The 21551-nt window shown below is 36.3% G+C and overlaps 1 protein-coding gene across 1 annotated transcript; it reads right to left on the bottom strand.

Annotated features, from left to right (window-relative positions):
- Positions 1-1206: 1206 nt before the first annotated feature.
- LOC150084264 (uncharacterized) lies at positions 1207-20127 on the bottom strand. Its single transcript, XM_090375137.1, has 6 exons — positions 20058-20127; positions 18910-19059; positions 13635-13768; positions 5390-5460; positions 2537-2626; positions 1207-1366 (listed from the first exon to the last, which is right to left on the bottom strand). The coding sequence occupies exons 2-6, from the start codon at positions 19012-19014 to the stop codon at positions 1224-1226; spliced, it is 543 nt and encodes a 180-aa protein (XP_090231263.1). The 5' UTR covers positions 19015-19059; positions 20058-20127; the 3' UTR covers positions 1207-1223.
- Between the last annotated feature and the right edge of the window lie 1424 nt (positions 20128-21551).

Below are 21551 nucleotides of genomic sequence, written 5' to 3'. Positions count from 1 at the left end.
GTGAAATGAACTAGGAAGTGTTTGGGAGGTTTAGATCTTTTCGCAGATAAGCTTACTCTATTAGTTTGAAAATTCACGGTGTATTCAATAGTAAGAAAAAGTGGGGGGGGGGAGCATGCTATATGAAGTAATGAAATTTTTGGATATGGCATACACATGGTAAGAATATACCCAGATCCTTGACATAACGTGGCCTCGGCAATGCTCCTCCCGCATACACACTACTCGGACTCCCTCCAGTCACTATCTGGCAGAGTAGAGGCAGCAAGGTTATACACTTGCTAATCCGGTAGCCTCCTAAAGAGTTACCAATGGTTCGGTCCGGTGTACTAACTAGCGGCCAGCCTGCGAACACCGTTTTAGAGCTGTACACTCGAAATGTAAGGAAGATTGAATCTCGCTCGCCATGATGTCCATCATAACCTCAAAAGTCATCAGTCATATTGCATGATGGAAGAGATGGGGAAGGGTTGACCGGAACTTAGCTCTGGAGCCTAAACATGAAGGCGCTTCCGTAGCCAGGTGGGCAGGAGCAGCGGTGCGTAGCACACGCTTCTTGATTAGACCGGGGTTCGAGCCCGTGACCACCAAATGTGGAGGATGCGGAAAGGTCAGGTAATGACCACCTTATATCCGCGGAGCAATATGGCCGTAGTTACTAATGCTCTTAAATAACAAACAAACAACAACTAAACATGGGTTCCACCAACCTCAAGCCTCCAATAAGCAAAGTGGTGGTATTGCACCGGTTGATGAGAGTCATCTGCCACCTAGAATGCCTAGAATCCTGACATTGCCTTCCCTAGATACGTTATTCTTTTATCGAAACTTGATTACAAAGTGAAAAAATTTAAAGAGATAGATCAGTTTTGAGTTGGAAATAATTTTATTATAAAGAGATTACCACATTTTTCTACATGGCATTAAGCCCGTGTTGTAATGAGTAGACTAATTTCTAGAAATAACGGTATAATTGGTCATGTTTAAACTGTAAGAATAGTTTTCATTTAATTATGAATATGCGTGTCTTGATTTTCAAAAATATTTCATCTCTTGTGGATATTTTCAAATAAAAAACAAGACAAGAAATATTAAGATATTTTATTTTAAAGTCACAGACAGTACATATAACTGAAAATGTGCCAGCACATTATTTTTTCTCCTGACTTATTAAAGTGATTTGACTAAAATAAAAATGGTATGAATTTACTCTCATTTGAGCATTAAGATGCTGAAATCACGCAGTCAGCTTGGTTTACTCGAGTTAGCCCCGCACGTCTGATCTGAAGAGTATCTAGAGCTTCGTATATTCTACTTCGCTGGTTGTCGGAAAGCTCTCGAGTGTTGGACAATATTAGGACATTATCTGCAAAATTGAAAAATTTGAGAAAATTAGTAATAATTTTAACATTTACGTACTCTAAGCTCTCTTTTTGTTTATCACAGCAAATAATTTGACCCTATACTATATTTCATCCTATCATCACTAATATCCTCGATTTACTATATGCTCATCAAATAGCAGTGCTGGATTAAGGCATCGGCTAGCAGGGTCCTTGCCTGGGGCGCCATTGTTTAAGGGGCGCCAAAAACAGAAGAACAATGAGGCAAAAAACATCTATATCCTTAGTAAAGGGCGCCGAAAAAATTTTCTGCCCGGGCGCAGAAATACCTTCGTCCAGTTCTGCCAAATAGGAATATGTATAGGACACCTCACTAAATATTAAGTCGGGGCTAATTTCTCATATCATGCATATACTATATGTGGGAAATGATCACATGCTGAACATAATTATCATTCTAGTAGACTTAGAAAATATAATTGCCAGAACGCATGAAACAGCTAAGCTTCTAATGACATCAGGAGAAATTAAAACTGTTAATAATAAATAATAAAACCATAAAATATATACTCGATTATTCGGGGTCGGATTACTTGGTTTACTGATTAACCTGGGCCTATGGAAATCTAAGTCAATCTAAGTCGAGTAACAAAAAGAAATGTGCAATCAATTATAGGCGTTAGTTGCTTACATTTTGTAATGTTCCTTCACTACTGTACAAGTAATTTTCATATTCTTCTCCAAGTGTTTTTTAATTTGCGTCTGTCATGCTAAAACGAAAACGAATTTTTTTTCTTTCTGTTGTCTAAAAATTTCAACTCACTAATTGACATGAAAAAGGTGGTCAATTTCATTTAAACAATTAGAGGAAGGGAGGAGGAGGAGGAGGAGGAGGAGGAGATTTAAACAATCCCTTCCTCCAAAACATGGGAAACAAGGGCATATCCAACTTTTGGGGGTGGTAAATATACATACAAAGAATATAATCAGCCCAATTATTAAATGTCATGTAACATGTACTTCTTCAACCCATATATGGCATATACAACCCATACTATAGGTTCTAATACCTTTCCTGTTTGGGGGTCACCATAACAAAAAAACGAAAAAAAAAAAGTTTTAACATCTATAGATATGCAATGGCAAAATAATAGATTTTTGGTAATAATAATAATAATAATAATAAAACTTACTTATGCCGAAAAGGCCATAGTCTTCACATGAATAAATTACAGCGTATGTTGGATCAGAAGCTACTAGCCAGTTTGTTGTGGGAATTAGACCTATAAATTAATAGAGAATTGCACATAGGAAATTTAAAGGCTCAAAATTTTAAAACATATAAAAAGTATTTTTTATATGTTTTAAGCAAAATTTAAGCAAAATAAAATCAAAAAATTACAACGCGTGCCGTATAATACATTAATATTAAATATCACAAGTTAGTTAATGTACGCAGCGCGTTGCATTTCAGGCACTTTCTATTTTTATTTTTTTTTCTTAAAATTAATTGATTTTTTCTTTTTCTGTAATTACCGGAAGTGAAAAGTAAGTATAGTTATCTTCTTATCATTTAATTACTGAAAGATTATAACTTTATAGACACTTAATCAAAGTCTATAGTTTTACTTTCTCGAAACATATCCATTTGCATGTGTATAATATTTATTACTCTCCTCCCTTGTACTTTTTCAAGTCTCTTTTCCCTGTCTATATATGTACTGTATCTCTTCACAAAAGACAGCACGTTCACGTGTCTTGCATAACAATACCTGAAGCGTGCAGTCCATGCACGCTTCAGGTATTGTTATACAGTATTAGTATTGTTAGCTCTAAAGCTAAAGCTGAAGCGAAAATACTAATAACAATGCTACAATTTAATCAATGAATTACTTTTTTACATGCAAAATATATGGGAAAAAATAATAATTTCCTGATTTTTATTTCTCAAATTTTAATGAAATTTGGGATGGCTCGACAAATCATTTTAATGGAACTAAATATAAAATTTCACAAAATCCGTCCACTGGGAGTGACTTGTTACATGCGGACGGACATGGTGAAGATAATAGGCGCTTAAAGGCTGAAAAGTAAAGAAATTATATAATGCAATTTCCATTCAACAATTAGATTTTCAGTCTAATTTCAAGTTCGTGTTGGAACCTTTCCTATGAGTTCATATCAGATAATGCTCTATATTGCATATTCTACAAAAAACTTTTAAAATTATACACGAATAAAGAAAAGTATACCCTATCACATTCTTTATCATTTCCAAAAAAGTACAAATATAATGCAATATAAATCTTAAAAAGCTGAATCGGTTTCTCCTACTGATCTTGATCAGCGGAAGGCATTGATTTCAGCTTGTAAGGTTTACTTTTCGGCTTTTACTCCAGCTTTTAAGGTTTACTTCACCAGTTTTCGGGTATACTTTTCAGGAACTCGAAAGTAAACTTGAAACCAACTCCGGTACGAGTTCCATAAGGATAATAATTTTTTATCGGATGAATTTTTGAGTTTTAAAAGTTAAGCAACAATGTATATTGTATAAAAATATATATTCGTATTAATTCACGCCTTTCTTGACTCTAAACACATTTTATATTCTGTGTATAAGTTGACTTTAAATTTTTAATCAATATTTTAGCGTTTCAGAGGTCGATTTATACACTGGTATGTAGGGTGGTAGATATGTAGGAGTTTGAGAATAAACGAAATGCCGTTGCTGATAAGAACAGGTAGTAACCATAAAGGTGAACTGTGTAATAATTTGAGTTTAGATGTGTCCAAGTGTTTTCCTCATGATATAATTTTAATTTCGACCCTCGTCGATAGATGGCCCTGCGGAATTATTTTCGGATATAATTTTAGCAGTATTATTAGTATTAGTAGCCGCAAAAGATGAATGAAAGCAAGCTGATACAGCATCAGCAAAAAAAAAAAAAAAAAAAAAACACCCACTTCCCATATCATCTGTTCATCCCCTATGACAGTTTGTCTGGTTCTGCTTTGAATTTATTCAGATTACTATTTCTACAACATCAGATGGAAGTTTGTTCCAACAATCAACTACCCGCTTGGCGAAGACAAATTTCCGCACATCTGTCCTGCAGCCATCTTTCCTCAGTTTGAATTTATGCCCCCTTCATGTGCGTAGTCTGAGCAAGAGGAAGGGTTCTATCAGTATCGAACGTACTCAATCCTTTCAGAGCTTGCTAGCCTTGAACGTTTTCCCTCCCTAAGATTTAATCACTTAGTCTCTTCGATTCACATCCTAAAAGGATGTGTACTATGCGTACAGCAGCGGTACCAGATTTGCGTAGTCTAGGACCTTGGCGAGCATAGATATTAAAACCTAAAAAACTTATAAACAAACAAATTAATCGAATTAATCACTTAAACTCTGCAGAAATACAGCTTAAATATTACTCAAAACTGTAGCACGTTACTATTTAGGTAACTATTACTCATTAAAAAAAAACCTAATTAACGAACCAACTAAATTAATTATTAACTAAAACCTACACTCACTACAGGAAGAGCCCCTCGGCCTCCTTGCGAAGACTAAAGAAATCCACTGAAGACAAAAGCAAAATAAGAAAATTAGTTTGTTAATCAGTTTTTTTTTTTTACAGTGTAACAGCATTCATTATATATACCTAAGTACTTTTGTATATATAATGTGCTGGAAATTTAGCACCATTACGTCCACATAGTTTAAGAGATTAATTCAACTAAACTGTCCATTTGGTTAAATATACTATGTAAGTTTTCTTTTTCTTTGCTTATCTGAATTTTATAAAACTTCAGTCTCTTATTGGGGGTTCTGGGGCCAGAGCGTCACTGTTTCTAAATATTCTTTGCGCCTGATTTTTTTCCCCCCTTTGTGTGGGTGTACTGGACTGACAACAAACCTACTGCGTAAATTTGTTAACAGGTGTCTTACAAAATAAAAAAAAATAAAAAACCCTCTTTCTCTTGGAGGTAGCAAAATCGAATATTTAAAAAATAATAATAAATAAAATATTTTCAGATAATGTTACCTTGAAGAGTCATTTTTCCTGGATCTACAGCATCGAGAGTTCCTGTTCTCGTGGACTCCTGGGGGCGATTGCTGAAATTATACAAAAATTGTACAAATTATATGAAATGTCTAATCATGCTGAACATGCTTGAAGTTTTAAGGAAAAGTAATCGAAACTATTTCAAGAAAGGTTAATTTTAACAGATATTTATTTAAAGTATACCCAGTAAAATAAAATAAAATAAAATATTTCCAGAAGCTTTCGGAACTCGTGTCCCTTTCTCAACTGACAGAATTTTTAAATACATTACAAGCAAACTGTGGCACGTTACTCATTCGTCATTGTTGTAGCACGGACGTGTGCTGCCTTGCGCCAGTGATCATCCATCAATAAAACGGTTGTCTCCAGGATTGGATGTATACGCATGCCTTTCTGGCGATTTAATGCCTTAGGGTTGTTCATTATGTTTAGTGACTCTAGCCATAGGCGGTGGCGAAAGTGTCGCGCGTGGTCCACTATCTCAAAGTCGCGCTTGGGGTCAAGATCGTGGTTGGTAGCCCAAAAATGTTCTGCAAGCGCGGACTGGTCAGTTTCGGCAAGCCGGATTGCTCTGTCGTGTTCCGTGAGGCGATCCTGGAGACGTCTCGATGTCTCACCTACGTAGCAACTGTTACAGGCCCTACAGGTGATACGGTACACTACATTGCTGCGTAAGACAGGTGTGACAGGGGTCTTCACACTGGAGACAAGTGAACGTAGGTTCCTACCTGGTAATTGTACACATTTTATGTTGTAACTTCTCAGGATCTTCGAGATACGTCCTGACACTCCTGGATAGTACGGAATGTAGGCGGATGATATGCCGACTTGCTTCGGAGGTCTTGGGTTGGAAGTAAGCTCTTGTGCCTGTAACAAGCATCTGTTTAGTACATGGGATGGATAACCGCATCTGGTTAAGTCCGCCTTCACACGGGAGATCTCGTTACGTCTAATTGTGTCGGTGCTGGAATGGCTCCAGGCCCTGGAGAACAGGGTGCGGGCAGTGCTATTGAGATGGCTTGGAGCGTGGCCGGACCCGTAGTTGGTGAATTGACCGCACCACATGGGTTTGCGGTATACTGAGGTCTCTAGATGTGGGCCTACGCGATGCACTAGCACGTCCAGAAACGGGAGCGAACCGTCCACCTCTGATTCTACGGTAAACTTGATGAAATTGGATAGAGAGTTGAGGTATTCTAGTAGTACCGTTTCAGAACCACGTGGTATTATGGTAAAAATATCGTCGACATATCTACACCACGTTGTAATAGGTGTAGGTGGGTTCTGGTGTATCTGCTTCTCCAGATCTTCCATGGCGATGTTAGCTACTACGGAACTGACAGGGGCACCCATAGCAGTGCCATGTACTTGTTTGTAGAGTGAGTCTTCAAAGGTGAAGATGCTGCTAGAGAGGCATAGGTTGAGGGCGGTACAGATGTCATCAGTGGATAGTGACGTCCTGGATTGGAGGCTTAAGTCGCTCTCAAGGAGCCTTCTGGCGCAGTGCACGGCCTGTTGGACGGGAATCGAGGTGAATAAAGAAACCACGTCAAATGATGCCATGACAGAGTTATCAGGGATTGAAATGTCCTTAATGGTGTTAATGAATTCACTGCTGTTTTTAACGGTGTGAGATGTATTACCTATAAGAGGCGAGAGGAGGCTCGCGATGTGTTTGGACAGTTCATACGTTGGGGCACTGCAGCAAGACACTATAGGTCTGAGAGGAATACCCGGTTTATGGATCTTTGGTAATCCGTAGAATTGTGGTAGTTGACAGCCAGTACCACGCAGAAGATGGTGAGTCGCGGTCGGGATCTTCTTATCTTTAAGCCATGCGTGGACAAGTTTATTAACATTTGCTTCCAGACGTTTCAAGACTTTAACGGGAGGATCAGGTAGAGGTTCATATACGTTAGGATCGAGTAATAGGGCCAAGGCTTTCTCTCGGTAGGCTGATCGGTCCAGCACAACAGTCCGGCGCCCTTTATCCGCAGGAAGTACAACGATGGAGTTGTCTTTTCTTATAGATGACAGGGCGGCACGTTGGCGGTGTCATTGTCATCTATAAGAAAAGACAACTCCATCGTTGTACTTCCTGCGGATAAAGGGCGCCGGACTGTTGTGCTGGACCGATCAGCCTACCGAGAGAAAGCCTTGGCCCTATTACTCGATCCTAACGTATATGAACCTCTACCTGATCCTCCCGTTAAAGTCTTGAAACGTCTGGAAGCAAATGTTAATAAACTTGTCCACGCATGGCTTAAAGATAAGAAGATCCCGACCGCGACTCACCATCTTCTGCGTGGTACTGGCTGTCAACTACCACAATTCTACGGATTACCAAAGATCCATAAACCGGGTATTCCTCTCAGACCTATAGTGTCTTGCTGCAGTGCCCCAACGTATGAACTGTCCAAACACATCGCGAGCCTCCTCTCGCCTCTTATAGGTAATACATCTCACACCGTTAAAAACAGCAGTGAATTCATTAACACCATTAAGGACATTTCAATCCCTGATAACTCTGTCATGGCATCATTTGACGTGGTTTCTTTATTCACCTCGATTCCCGTCCAACAGGCCGTGCACTGCGCCAGAAGGCTCCTTGAGAGCGACTTAAGCCTCCAATCCAGGACGTCACTATCCACTGATGACATCTGTACCGCCCTCAACCTATGCCTCTCTAGCAGCATCTTCACCTTTGAAGACTCACTCTACAAACAAGTACATGGCACTGCTATGGGTGCCCCTGTCAGTTCCGTAGTAGCTAACATCGCCATGGAAGATCTGGAGAAGCAGATACACCAGAACCCACCTACACCTATTACAACGTGGTGTAGATATGTCGACGATATTTTTACCATAATACCACGTGGTTCTGAAACGGTACTACTAGAATACCTCAACTCTCTATCCAATTTCATCAAGTTTACCGTAGAATCAGAGGTGGACGGTTCGCTCCCGTTTCTGGACGTGCTAGTGCATCGCGTAGGCCCACATCTAGAGACCTCAGTATACCGCAAACCCATGTGGTGCGGTCAATTCACCAACTACGGGTCCGGCCACGCTCCAAGCCATCTCAATAGCACTGCCCGCACCCTGTTCTCCAGGGCCTGGAGCCATTCCAGCACCGACACAATTAGACGTAACGAGATCTCCCGTGTGAAGGCGGACTTAACCAGATGCGGTTATCCATCCCATGTACTAAACAGATGCTTGTTACAGGCACAAGAGCTTACTTCCAACCCAAGACCTCCGAAGCAAGTCGGCATATCATCCGCCTACATTCCGTACTATCCAGGAGTGTCAGGACGTATCTCGAAGATCCTGAGAAGTTACAACATAAAATGTGTACAATTACCAGGTAGGAACCTACGTTCACTTGTCTCCAGTGTGAAGACCCCTGTCACACCTGTCTTACGCAGCAATGTAGTGTACCGTATCACCTGTAGGGCCTGTAACAGTTGCTACGTAGGTGAGACATCGAGACGTCTCCAGGATCGCCTCACGGAACACGACAGAGCAATCCGGCTTGCCGAAACTGACCAGTCCGCGCTTGCAGAACATTTTTGGGCTACCAACCACGATCTTGACCCCAAGCGCGACTTTGAGATAGTGGACCACGCGCGACACTTTCGCCACCGCCTATGGCTAGAGTCACTAAACATAATGAACAACCCTAAGGCATTAAATCGCCAGAAAGGCATGCGTATACATCCAATCCTGGAGACAACCGTTTTATTGATGGATGATCACTGGCGCAAGGCAGCACACGTCCGTGCTACAACAATGACGAATGAGTAACGTGCCACAGTTTGCTTGTAATGTATTTAAAAATTCTGTCAGTTGAGAAAGGGACACGAGTTCCGAAAGCTTCTGGAAATATTTTATTTTATTTTATTTTACTGGGTATACTTTAAATAAATATCTGTTAAACTATGGACCCCAGTACTCCAGGCCCATTTGTCACTAAAGGTTAATTTTCATTTAGCTTATGGATAAAAAAAAAAAAAATAAATAAAATAAGCACAGTAACTTTTAAATTAAGGAAATTCTAGGGGTGTTACTTCAACCGTTCAACAAATTGTGACGAAACTTTATAGAACCTGATCTATCCCTTCGATAGGGAGTGTTTGTGAAGAGGACAGTACTCACTCCGGTTGCCGCGGAACTGCAGTACCATAAGCTTCATAAAATAGTATTTCTCTGTTAGGGAAAATCTCATCATTCAGATCAGTGGCAATCACTCTTTGGGAGCAATCAAGTAGGGTCATCGTGAATCACCTAGGTCCTAGGGCAGTGTCACGCTGACTTTCAGCAATGTACCCCTTTTGATTCCTAGCTTTACCTGCGGACTTCCAAATTAAAATATAATTTTATTTTTCTCAATAATAAAACATTTTGATCGACATACAAAAATATTTTCAACGTGCTCTTCTACGTTTCAAAAATAGCAATTGTAAATTTGTAAGCAGTCCTTTTGACACATATAGTATGGCTTCCAGAAATTCTTGAGAGAGAGGAGGGAGAGGGTAGTTCAACAACCTACCTCCCAAATTTCGTGTGAAAAGTGAGCTTGTTTCTGTTTTGCCATGAAACTTATTTGGGGAGTACATAATAAGAAGAAAATCAGCCTTCTCATGGACCCATCAGCGGAGCGCAGTTTGCGGGTCACTGATCTAGGGAGTCTGTATAACCGTAAGGGTTTATGCATAAATTATCCACGTGTAATAAATGTAATAAACCAAAGCTTAATGTGTGCTGTGGGGAGAAATATGTAATTTCGTGCCATTATATCTAATAAGGGGAGAAATATGTGATTTCATCCCAGTTTATTACCACTGTGAATAGGGATAAGTGGGAATGAAAGTAAATAAAGTTCTTGGAGGTAGCTGAATATCAAATTACATAGAAATTTAACAAGTATTTTTATTAACATTAGTTGTTAAGGCCAGTTATGCATCTTTGATTCGGAACTTTGTGGCCGAAACCAACTGTGAATTTCAGATTTTATAAGTTTCATTCAAATAGAAATGACGATCAAAGCTGTGTTCTTGGATTTCTTAAATACAGGGTGTTTCAAAAGTGATGGTCAATAATTTAAAGGTGAACTGTACAGACTTCAATATGCAAAAAAAGCCTAGTAAACATGAGTCCTTAAATGAATCGTTTTCGAGATATTGCACATTTCTAGTTGGAATCCACCACTGACAAGGTGAACTGTACAGAGTTCGGATCCACCACTGACTTGTTTGTTTAGGTTAGGTTATGCTCATTCTCTCTGTTTCCCCTCTCTCAATGCTCTGAGACGTAGCAAGCATACATGTCAAAGGATAGTGAACATGGAAAGAGGTTACAGCAATGAAGCGTATGCAGACATGCACTTCATGTATGGTAAAGCCAACGGCAGTGCACTCTAGGCTGCACGTTTGTACCAAAAAGCATTTTCCCGCCGAAGGCAGCCCAACAGGCGCACATTCATCAGGGTACATCAATGCGAACATGGGCACTTCGCAAATGGAGTACGAGCAGGTAGGTCCAGAAGCATAACACCAGACGTTGAGGAAAGAGTGTTAGAAAGAATATTAAAAAAAAAAAAAAAAAAATCCAGGAATTTCGACAAGGAGGGTTGTTCTGCAAGAGCGTGTACTGAGTCATAGCAGTGTGTGGCGAATTTTACATGCCAATTACCGTAGGTTATCCAGCGTGTACAAAGTCTCAGCAATACAAACTGCCCTCCCAGAGTGCTCTCATAGTCAGTGGCGGATCTTAACAGAAAATGTGCATTATCTCTCTCGAAAACGGTTCATTTGCGGCCTGCTGTTGGACTTTTTTGCTTATTTTAGTTTTTACTTTTCACCTTTAAATTATTGACTATCATTTTTGAAACACCCTGTATATAAAAACAAATTCAATTTTTGCAACAGACCAATCTTTATTTTTGGCAAAATAAACAACTTATTTCATATGGTGATAAGTCTGCCATTTTATTCATTGTAAGAATTGGTATTCTTCAAATGTGGCTTCCAACCTTTTGCCTTAAATGAACCAGCAAAAAAAAAAAAAAAAAAAAAAAATAATAATAATAAATAAATAAATAATAATAGTAATAAATAAAATAATAATAAAATAAACAAAAGGGGGATTCTATGGTACTGTTTTCATATAATCTTTACGTTTCATTTCCATGAGGGAAGACAGCGTGGATTGCGATCTACTCTATTACTTCCTCCAATAGATGGTACAGAGACTGCCCAGTAGGTTGATAGGTTACAAGTAACAACCAGGTTCGTTGGTAACGTTAATGTTCCCTTCACGATTTTTCAATATAGCAACGAACGAATATCAAAATTTGCTTTAAACTGGGAAAATCTGCAACAGAAACGTGTGATATGTTAAAAATTGTTTATGGTGATGAAACGTTAAGTCGTACTAATGTGTATGAATGAGTCAAAGAAGGACGTGAGAATTTTCGCGATGACCCCAAGTAGTGGGCGTCCGCCAACTTCTCTAAATGAGGACACAGTTGCAAAAGTTGGGGAAATTGTGGCAATAGATTGTCATTTGAACCTCAGAATGATGGCTGATGAGTTGGTTATGGATAAGGAGACGATTCGTCAAATTCTGCACGAATATTTAGGGAAAAGAAAGGTCTGTAAAAATTTTGTGCCGCACAGCCTCACGAATGAGCAGAAGCAACGAAGAGTAACATCATGTGAAGACTTCATCCAGATTTGTCAAGACAGTCCTGATTTCATTGATTGTATTGTCACTGGAGACGAGTGTTGGGTGTTTCAGAACGACCTAGAGACGAAACGTCAGCTCATGCAGTGGACTTCAAAATCATCACCAAGGCCTAAAATGTTTTGTTTACAGAAGTCCAGGATCAAGATTATCAAGATTATGATAGAAAGTTAATATGTTCTACGTACAGGTGCTTCAAACACTATTCGAAGCTTATTTCCCGGGTGAAGTCGCAATTTCGAGTGAACGGTAGCTGGATCTTGTTGCACGATAATGTCTCCGCCCATTTCGCACTTGTGAAGACATTTTTGACGAAACTTGACATTATACTGATCAACCATCCATCCTACTCTCCCGATCTAGCACCAGCGGACTTCTTCCTCTTTCACCAAGATGAAAACTGCCCTCAAAGGAAAGATTTCAGGATGTTGAGGACATAAAGAACAAACGTAACCACCGAACTGAACATCGTCTCTTTAGACGCCTTTGCTGACTCTTTTCAAGAACTTTTAGAACGGTATATTTGATATGATGTGATTGAATAAATACCTTCAATTAGGTGGTGATTGTTTTGAATAAAAATAAAATCATATGGAGTTTGAAGGCCTATCCTTCAAACTCCATATAATTTGATGCTGATTTTGTTTTATTTATAATTGAAGTAATATTATAATATAACTGGAATTTCACTTTCATATCAATAAAATTTATTTCATTTTTATTATTAATTAAATTTATAATTTCATTTATTTAATTCTGTTTACCTTATTTTTATTTTTCACATTGAAGCCATTTTGTCCTCGGATTTGAGAGAAGAAATAGTGTAACCTTAATTTAAATTTAGGTCTCCTTGTTTATCTGTCGTATAAGAAAGAAGAAAGTTGCTAATTATCCTATTTCATGAAACGGTTACTTCTGTGGAGCAGTATCAAAAGCTTTACTGAAATCTATATATATGATGGAAAAAATTCTTTGCAGCTAGTTCCTGCTTCTTCGTGACAACCTCATAGTAGCTAATCAGATTGAATTCAGGCATGATCTCTCCTTGCTCTGTCGTGATTGCATTAACGACGCAGTTTAAAATCTTCCTTGCCACCAAAGCACATTAAAGTTCAAAATAGTCCTCCCAACATGTTTAAGCGCAGTATTTTTAAAATTCTTCAGAAAATATCTCTTAAATACAGTATCATAAATATATAAATTTTAAGAACTTAATGTAAATACATTAGATTTTAGTTTTTTTTTTTTTTTTTTTTTTTGATGTTGGATAAATCTCCATTGACCACAATGAATGGGAGAAGCATTTGGTAAAATTATATATATATAATCTACTGTATTAATAAGTATTGATATTCACATTATTTATTATTAATGATTATTATAATTTAGAGTAAGGCATTTTTTTTTACTATAAAGTATAAAAAATAATATACAGTATTACTAGTAAAGATTTTTATAAAAATATATATTTACTTACATGAGAGCAAGAATTTCGATTCTTTGTATATCGACGCCTGTGCCACTTGTGAACCTATAATTCACAGTGTGGCAACGGTTTAAATTGGGAAGGGCCTGGGATCTTTCCGTCTCGTACCATGTGGTATTAGCAAGCTGAAAAATAGAAAAAAAGAAGACTTTCAGAAGCATGTACTCATGATAAAAATAATGATGTAATAATATTATATATAGCTTCCCACAGCCACGTAGTTTTCCATAAAAAAAGTTCTCTCGTCTGGCAATAAAAAAAATTTTATTTCTAGACGAGATGAAATTGTTCCGAACCCCTGGGGAGAGCAATCGAGTAGCACCCCTGGCTGGAAAGGGAATATAATACCTAAGCGTACCTGATGAATTTCCACGTTTCTTTGCTTCACTCAGCTGTTTGTAAATTGCTCTTTCCTTGTCACTGGACCTATTTACTTTAAATTTCAGTTTTGATTCCACTTGTGTACTGATACAAATGGATCAAAATTCAGAGACCAAAAAGCTTAGGTGTGTTTTTCTGTCTGCATTCAGCTGGAGGCGTAGCACTGGATACCTCCTATAAAAATACACAACTCTGGCATTTTTTTGCTCATTCATCCATGAGTGTATGCTTCTTTCTTTATGTGGACTAAATTGAAATAAAATGAAGTAGAAACAAAATATAACGCGTTTATTATGCGAATAAAATTACTGTCTAATTCTACAGTGATTTAAATCATTGCACAAAACAAAATACGGTATACTGAATTAAAACGTTAAAATATACAAAATAATAAAAATACTTCGAAATTGAAATGAAATGCAATGCGAAGTGCAGCGGCTCTTTGTAAGTAACAAATTGACCTTGATTATTCAGCGACTCTAACAGTGTACTTCTGAAAACCCAAGAATCATACCATAGACTATTCAATCATGTTTAACACCGAAGATCACACATTATTCACATGCAAGCATTGCAGCTAAGTTAGTGCAGTGTTTGATGATGTGTTCTCTATATGCAGCGTTAAGGAAATGGTCCACTCGGCGCCTTGCAAACATGCGTCTTGCACTACCATAGTTTCCAATATGGGATGCATCCTGATCATGTTCATGACTGACGAATAGCCTATAGTAGGATTGTGGGTTTCATAAGTGCAGTATTAAATAGTCCGTAGAATTAAAGCTAGTTTACTATTGACAAATAAAGCATATGTTTTTTTTTTTCGAAAGCTCCGTTGTTTTATTGTTAATCTGAATTATTAACAGTTTTATTCGGTATATTTTTTAAGTACTGTATATATATTTCTGCAGAATGATTTTAGCTGAAAAGCAATTTATATTTTGTTTCTACTTCATTTTGTTTCGATTTAGTCGGCATAAATAGAGAAGATCCATGTATTCAGTCGCCCCTAAGTAAGCAAATGTGAGTTTGACTTACTCGATTATTATCACTGGACTTGAGAGATGTATAAAATGAGTTGTAGATACTCGTAAACTCCATAAATAAACGAATGATTTAATTATTATTATTTTATTTATTTATTTTTATTTTTTATTTTTTGTATTCTCCAAATGGCCATGTAGGGTGAGATGGAGGAGTTTACAAATGCAGAGATTGCCGTTAAAGTTGGAACTTGCGTTTAATGGCATCGTGTATAATCGAACAGATTCTATGCGGTTACCGATATTCAGACTTTATTCTGAAAATTATTAAGTCTTTGTTGCTTTTTAATCTATCATAAGCATCTAAAGTGCATCGAATTGAAGAAATTCTGGAAATTATTCTGGCCTGAGTCGTCCAATCAGCTTTTTTGTCAGAAAAGAATTGATCCCAAAATGTGACCACATCATGAACGCAATGTAGGACATCAACGTGCTGAAGAAACTTTCTTTCTTTTTCTTTTATTTTGTTCATATGAAGAAACTTCTTTCTAATGTTCATATGCACCACCAGAGTGCCTTAAAAAAGCCTATCATCTGGGAAGCTCTGTGTCAAAATGCACTTACAAAATGCGACTTGCTCGGCTGGATCATTCGTTTAACGCCTGTTGAAGAATGTGTGGTTTTCAAGAAGCGCTCGTCAGGATAATGATCGACACTTTCTCCTCCGTTACTCATGGACTTTGTAGTAATTCAGTTCTTGCCAGTGCCTCTGCAATGTTCTTTACTTTGTACTCCTACTGCGTTTGGGCATTTGCATTACCACTTTAACATTGGTTAACGGTTTGTGTCGCTTTTAAAAAGACAATTTCTCTGTTTGCCGTCTTTTTTTTTACGCGTTCATGAATCAGCCATTATTTGCAACAGTGCCGTGTCCTAATCAGTCTTTCAATAGAATACGGAACAACGCTCTGTATTCTATTGAAATTACACAAAAATGTAGGAAACAAAAGCAAAAATAGTCACCTCTTGAGAACTGGCTATGTACTCTAAGACATCTTGCTTCTCTCAGGTTTTTGCTAAGAGAAAGAGACTTTAACAGAATGTGCTGGAAGTGCCCACCCACTCTGTTCATGTAGATACGTTTTCACTCTTTAATGTACGTTGCACAAAGAATATAATGAATGGTTGTCGTATTTGATACAGGATTGTATGGATATTTATTACTGAATACCTCTTGGTATTGCAAACATTATTTAGATGGACTGTAATGTTCCAAAATAAACATATATTCTTTGCGGAGCAAACTCATATTGTGCACAACTAATAAATGCTCTACTACTCAAATATCGTTGCATCAGAACTCAACTTCCTCCTGCACCTTCGTAAAAATATCTCACGCCATATCCAATGAAATCACGTGCTCTGTTTCTGCAGTTTCCTCGGTACACTCCGTTGATCAATAAGTTGCTTGACAAATGAATAAACCTGTATTGCTTTATTACAGTCGAAACTCTTTATAGCGACCCTCCTTTTAACGTCCACTCGTTATAACGTCCTATGACGTTGGTCCCGGTCAATTTCTCATTAACCTAATGCCATTTACCAACAATCGATATAACGACCGTTTTATCATTCCCCTGGGGGCCGTTATATAGAGAAAAAAATAAAATAAATAAAATCTGTCACTTCGGTTATTGTATATCCGTATTATGATCAACAGGCGTAAGCATTTTTATATTAATAATAAAGCCGAGTTAAATATACAACATTGCACTTAAAAATAATGTTAAAATATATTTTTGTATATTCTTCTCATATCGACTATATCATACTTTATAGAATAATTCATAAATACAGTCAAAGCATAACACACTTTATTTAACATCGGAATATTGATTATCCGAATATCAAGTAATTAGCAGATAGCATTATATTATCCGAATATCAAGTAATTAGCAGATAGCATTATAACTACATGCGTTTTGCATAAATAAGTTTATTTGCCATCAGTTAAAATATTTTAACAATATCACAGATTTAACTTAAGGTTAATGAGAAGGCTGTACTTGCATTTCTTTAGGAATAATTTATTTGTGGTATGGGGAAGTGTTTGTTGATGTTCAGAATTCCGTTATGAGAAATGAATAAAGACGATAAATTTTGCTATCTGGGAATTTTTCTTTCTATAATTTAATCAGTATCGTAAACAAGAATATCTATAACTGTATATATTCGTTCAGCTATTTTTTTAAATTAACTAAAATATATTTTATGTGACGACGGCAAAGCTACCTTATACTATATTCTGCTATCTATGCTCGTCTCAGAAAATTGTATTGCATTATATATCATCCTCTGCGTTGAAAAAATGGCTACGAAATGTAAACATGTAGTTAAGTTCATCACTAACAAAACTTATATATCACAATTATAAAACTGAAGAATGGTGTTAATACTGCAACCAGTTTGACGACTGAATATAGAGTAGTATAGGTAGGGAAATCAATAATCAGACATTAAAAAATGAAATCCAATTTTAAAGAAGAAATTGCTTCGAATTCGATTATCCACATAAATTGAGTATCTGGCTTCCTTATTAGTTCGGATAACGACGTCTCTTGTGGAAAGCGAAATATTTACGACTGTCAATCCGTCGTTATTCATAATCTCTTGGAGAGTTTCCTTTATTGGACAGACCGCAAGAGTTTTTCTTTTATAGAAATTTTTTTCGTTTTGTTATCCATATTTTGTTAACTATAGTAATAATGATTTTGTGTGTTATTATATATTTTTTTCTCATTAAAGGGAATACGAGTATTTTCCTTTTTTTAATTTTTAACTGTGATATTCTGGGTATCTGTTAATTAATGCTGTGTATTTTTAATGTTGTACTACTACTACTAATAATAATACGAGTACGAATTTTAAATGCGTTTTGAAATATAATTGGGAAAGCATGGTGATTGGTAAACTATTCACGATCTGAAAGGCTGATTTATGACAAAATCAATAAATTCTCATTCTGTAAAAATCCGCTGCAGTACTCTGTTAATTTTCTAAAAATCTATTAGAATTACGAATATTATAATGATTCTCCAAACATTAACTATTACCTGGCAGTAAATCGATAAATTATTATAAAAACTAATATAAACGAAGCAGCGACAACTTGTGAGGGTAAATGAATTAGTGCTTAAAACTACTTATCCCACCTATCCACTATCTTTTGTCATCGTTTTACCTAATATATGAAAAGTATCATCAACATCAAGACAAATTTTCACTGTAACAAAAATATTTCCGGGTCCAACTCGACGTCCCTATTTGAGTCCTTTTTAATCTCGTTTGAATGAAATAGTTTTAAATAAAAATTCAGTACAACGAATTATCTTTAGAATCCATCTGAGCCTAAAAGTGATTTACAGAAAAATTAAACTTTGTTGAAAAATTATGAAATGACCCGGTGTAGCCCATATTGTAAATTTTTACGAATACTCTCATTACGATTATGGGAGTATTCGCTTGATTCAAAAAAAAAAAAAAAAGTGGGAGTGGGGATTTAGAAGATATGACAAAAGAATTTATTACCACTCGCTACGTTTACCATCCTTTTTTTTTTTTGAATGATTATGCTTTTTTTATTTTCTTTATACCCTTGCCGTATCTGCGTAGTTTTGATTGCGCCAATTTATTTTTCATATTAATGAAGGGGGAAAAGTTAAACATTAAAAACAAATTGACGTATTTATTAATATGTAAAAAGCAACAATAAATTGTATTTACTATAACCGTGTTTCTGATTGTGTGGCATTTCGTATAAATAAAATATGCTTTAGAAACATGGTTTTTAAAGCATATTTTAAAGCATACCTTGATTTTCAGATATATAAAATAAATTAACTTACGGATCTAAAATCTTGATTTCCATTCACTTCTGGTTTTCTGCACGCTTGTATCTGGGCGTTGGTGCCAATGAACGGAATGATCAGGACAACAAAGATGGCCTTCATTTTCCAGATGTTGGTTGACAGTAGAAATTTTATCAAAGGAGAAGCCTGAAAATCAAATTGATGTAAAATCTGTGAGATCGTTGGACGTTTATATTAGGGAAGAAAATGATGCGATCAGGAAATTACATCACTAGTAGCGGACGCGCAACTCGGAATAAGGGCGTGATGTCACGCGTTCGTGCTGGATGAAAATGGACAACCTGTTTTCATTTCAGAACAGGTCAGGTCGCAATAGTAAAATAGGGAAATATTTCGTTTATTCAATTGCTATCATTATTTGTAGGTTGTTAATTTATTGGTCCTTTTAGATGTATCGGGTTGGATGAATGCCGTAATGTTTAACGTGATAGATACAATAGATGTACTAATAATATAAACAAAAAAAAAAAAAAAAAAATCCGAAATTACAGATAATTGCAATTTGAATTTAGGAGAAACACGATAAATAAATACATTAGTCCTTATTATAATTTGCAAATAATAAAAATCTTTTAGATAATAATATTAATACTGTAATGTATTTGTAACTTTTTAAAACGTCGTTAAAAGTTGTACCTCTATAAAGTTTTGAAACTTTTATATCTTGTGGCCCTCTTAAAATATTTCATAAATTTCATGCCCCCCCCTTTCCAGAAAAAGTGCAAATTAAAAGATTTGACATAATTTAGCGATGAGTATACATGCTTTTATAAATTGATACTAAATTCAATACATTTAATCTTAGAGATTGAAATAAAATTTATGAAATGAATGGAATAAAATGATGAAGAATTAAATTAAATTAAAACAACACGCCCCCTCTACAAAAAACAAAAAAAAAAAAAAACAGCATCTTCCACACTTTGGGAACCGCTGCTCTAGTTAATTTGAGATGTACAACATTTTATTTATGTTCGTTTTTCGGTTGAGAATTTCTGTGTAACATTTATTTCTTTAAACGATGCGATTAATTTAAATAAGCTAAGTACAATATTAATACCGCATTGGCAAGTTTGATGGCGTGCCTGGTAAACAAAACAGTTGTTATAGCAAGTTATACGTACCAGATGACAGACTTCCTCAATCTCTTTCTCTCGGTCTTTATACTTCTCTTGTCTGGCGTCTTAAATACACTGCTTGACTGTGTCCTCAGTGCCGGAAGAAGAGTTTCTGTAGGTAAAGTTGACTGACCTAACCTTCTATGGAATCATAACATTGGTCGCTTGCATAACGTTGCACTGAGAGAGAGAAAGAAAGAAGAAAAATACGTCTATTGTTTCTTTATGAAGCTGTAACTTAAGTCACTGAGGCGAATGTCAGGTATCGATTGCTATCCCCAAATTTTAAATGAACACTTCTATTCGATAAAATAAAGAATATTTTTTAGTAATCATACACTTTAAATTTTAAATTAATAATTAGTAGATTATGGCCGTAGGCCTTCTGTAAATTATTTTTACCAGCTGTTGTAATTTATTTAAAAAAATTGCCACTATACTTGCTTTCATTAATAAGAGGTATCCCTCCGTTTTCATTATATGATGATTGTTATATTAAAGAAACACAAGTTTTGCATCAGTATCATGATATAAGGAACGAGTGGACATGTGCGCGACATAAATGTAACTGGAGGGTAAAAGTGTTGCCGAGCTATGAAGGATGAACGTTAAAGGATTTCTAATAATTATTTAGCCATTCTAGTTGTCCTTTCTTTCTTTCTGGAAACTGTAAACCTGCCCCTTTGCTTTTTTTTTTTTTTTTCTTCTTCTGACAACTGTAAACATAGAAAACCAGTCCGAATGAGTGTTTGAAGCAGGGAGGCGCCGTAATATTTTTTCCAGTGAGCTAAAACGTTTTGGTTATCGTATGTGTGAAGTTGTCTTGTTGTCTTAAATTTTTGGCATCGACAGTTTAGGCCAGTGATGGCGAACCTTTTTGAAGAGTGGGTCAATTGTTTTTATTTCTTTTTTAAATACTAGCCCGTGAGTCATAAGTTAGTGGCCTCAATTAGAAAGGGGGGGGGGGGGTAAAAAGGGTGCCAATTATTTGGAAACATCAAACATTTTGTTAAGAGATAAAGTTGACAGTTGAATCTTTTTGGTTCTCACTTTTGAAATAATCCTAAAAAGGTTTTAGTTTCCTTTTTGATTTATAACTTTTGCAAGTGAAGAGCTAAAAAAAAAGTAAATATCGAAGCTTGATTTGATACCTTGTACCGCACTATGTGACATCATGACCAGTATAGCCTCTGCACAAAGTATTTGAATGAGCAGGGTTTCTTAATATTAGGTACATACTTCGTGTTCATTACTTTAATACATTTTGCGGTCAATTCATTTCCAAGTTTATTCCTGTTGTAAGATTTAACAAAATTCATTGAGGAAAACAATTTTTCACATGAATATGTGGACCCGAACATTGTGAAAAGAGCGTTAGCCAGTTTCCTCATATATGTAAAATTGTTTGGTAAAGAATACCATGCGTTTAATATAATATTTTCAACTTTTAGTGTGGGATTTTCATTAGACCTATCTGCATTACTTTCTGAAATTTTTCCT

This window comes from Mastigoproctus giganteus, chromosome 6 (genome assembly GCF_048544385.1).
Source record: "Mastigoproctus giganteus isolate SK-2022 chromosome 6, ASM4854438v1, whole genome shotgun sequence".
In the NCBI taxonomy this organism is placed as follows: domain Eukaryota; kingdom Metazoa; phylum Arthropoda; class Arachnida; order Uropygi; family Thelyphonidae; genus Mastigoproctus; species Mastigoproctus giganteus.
This window is presented reverse-complemented; position numbering and strand designations above follow the sequence as displayed.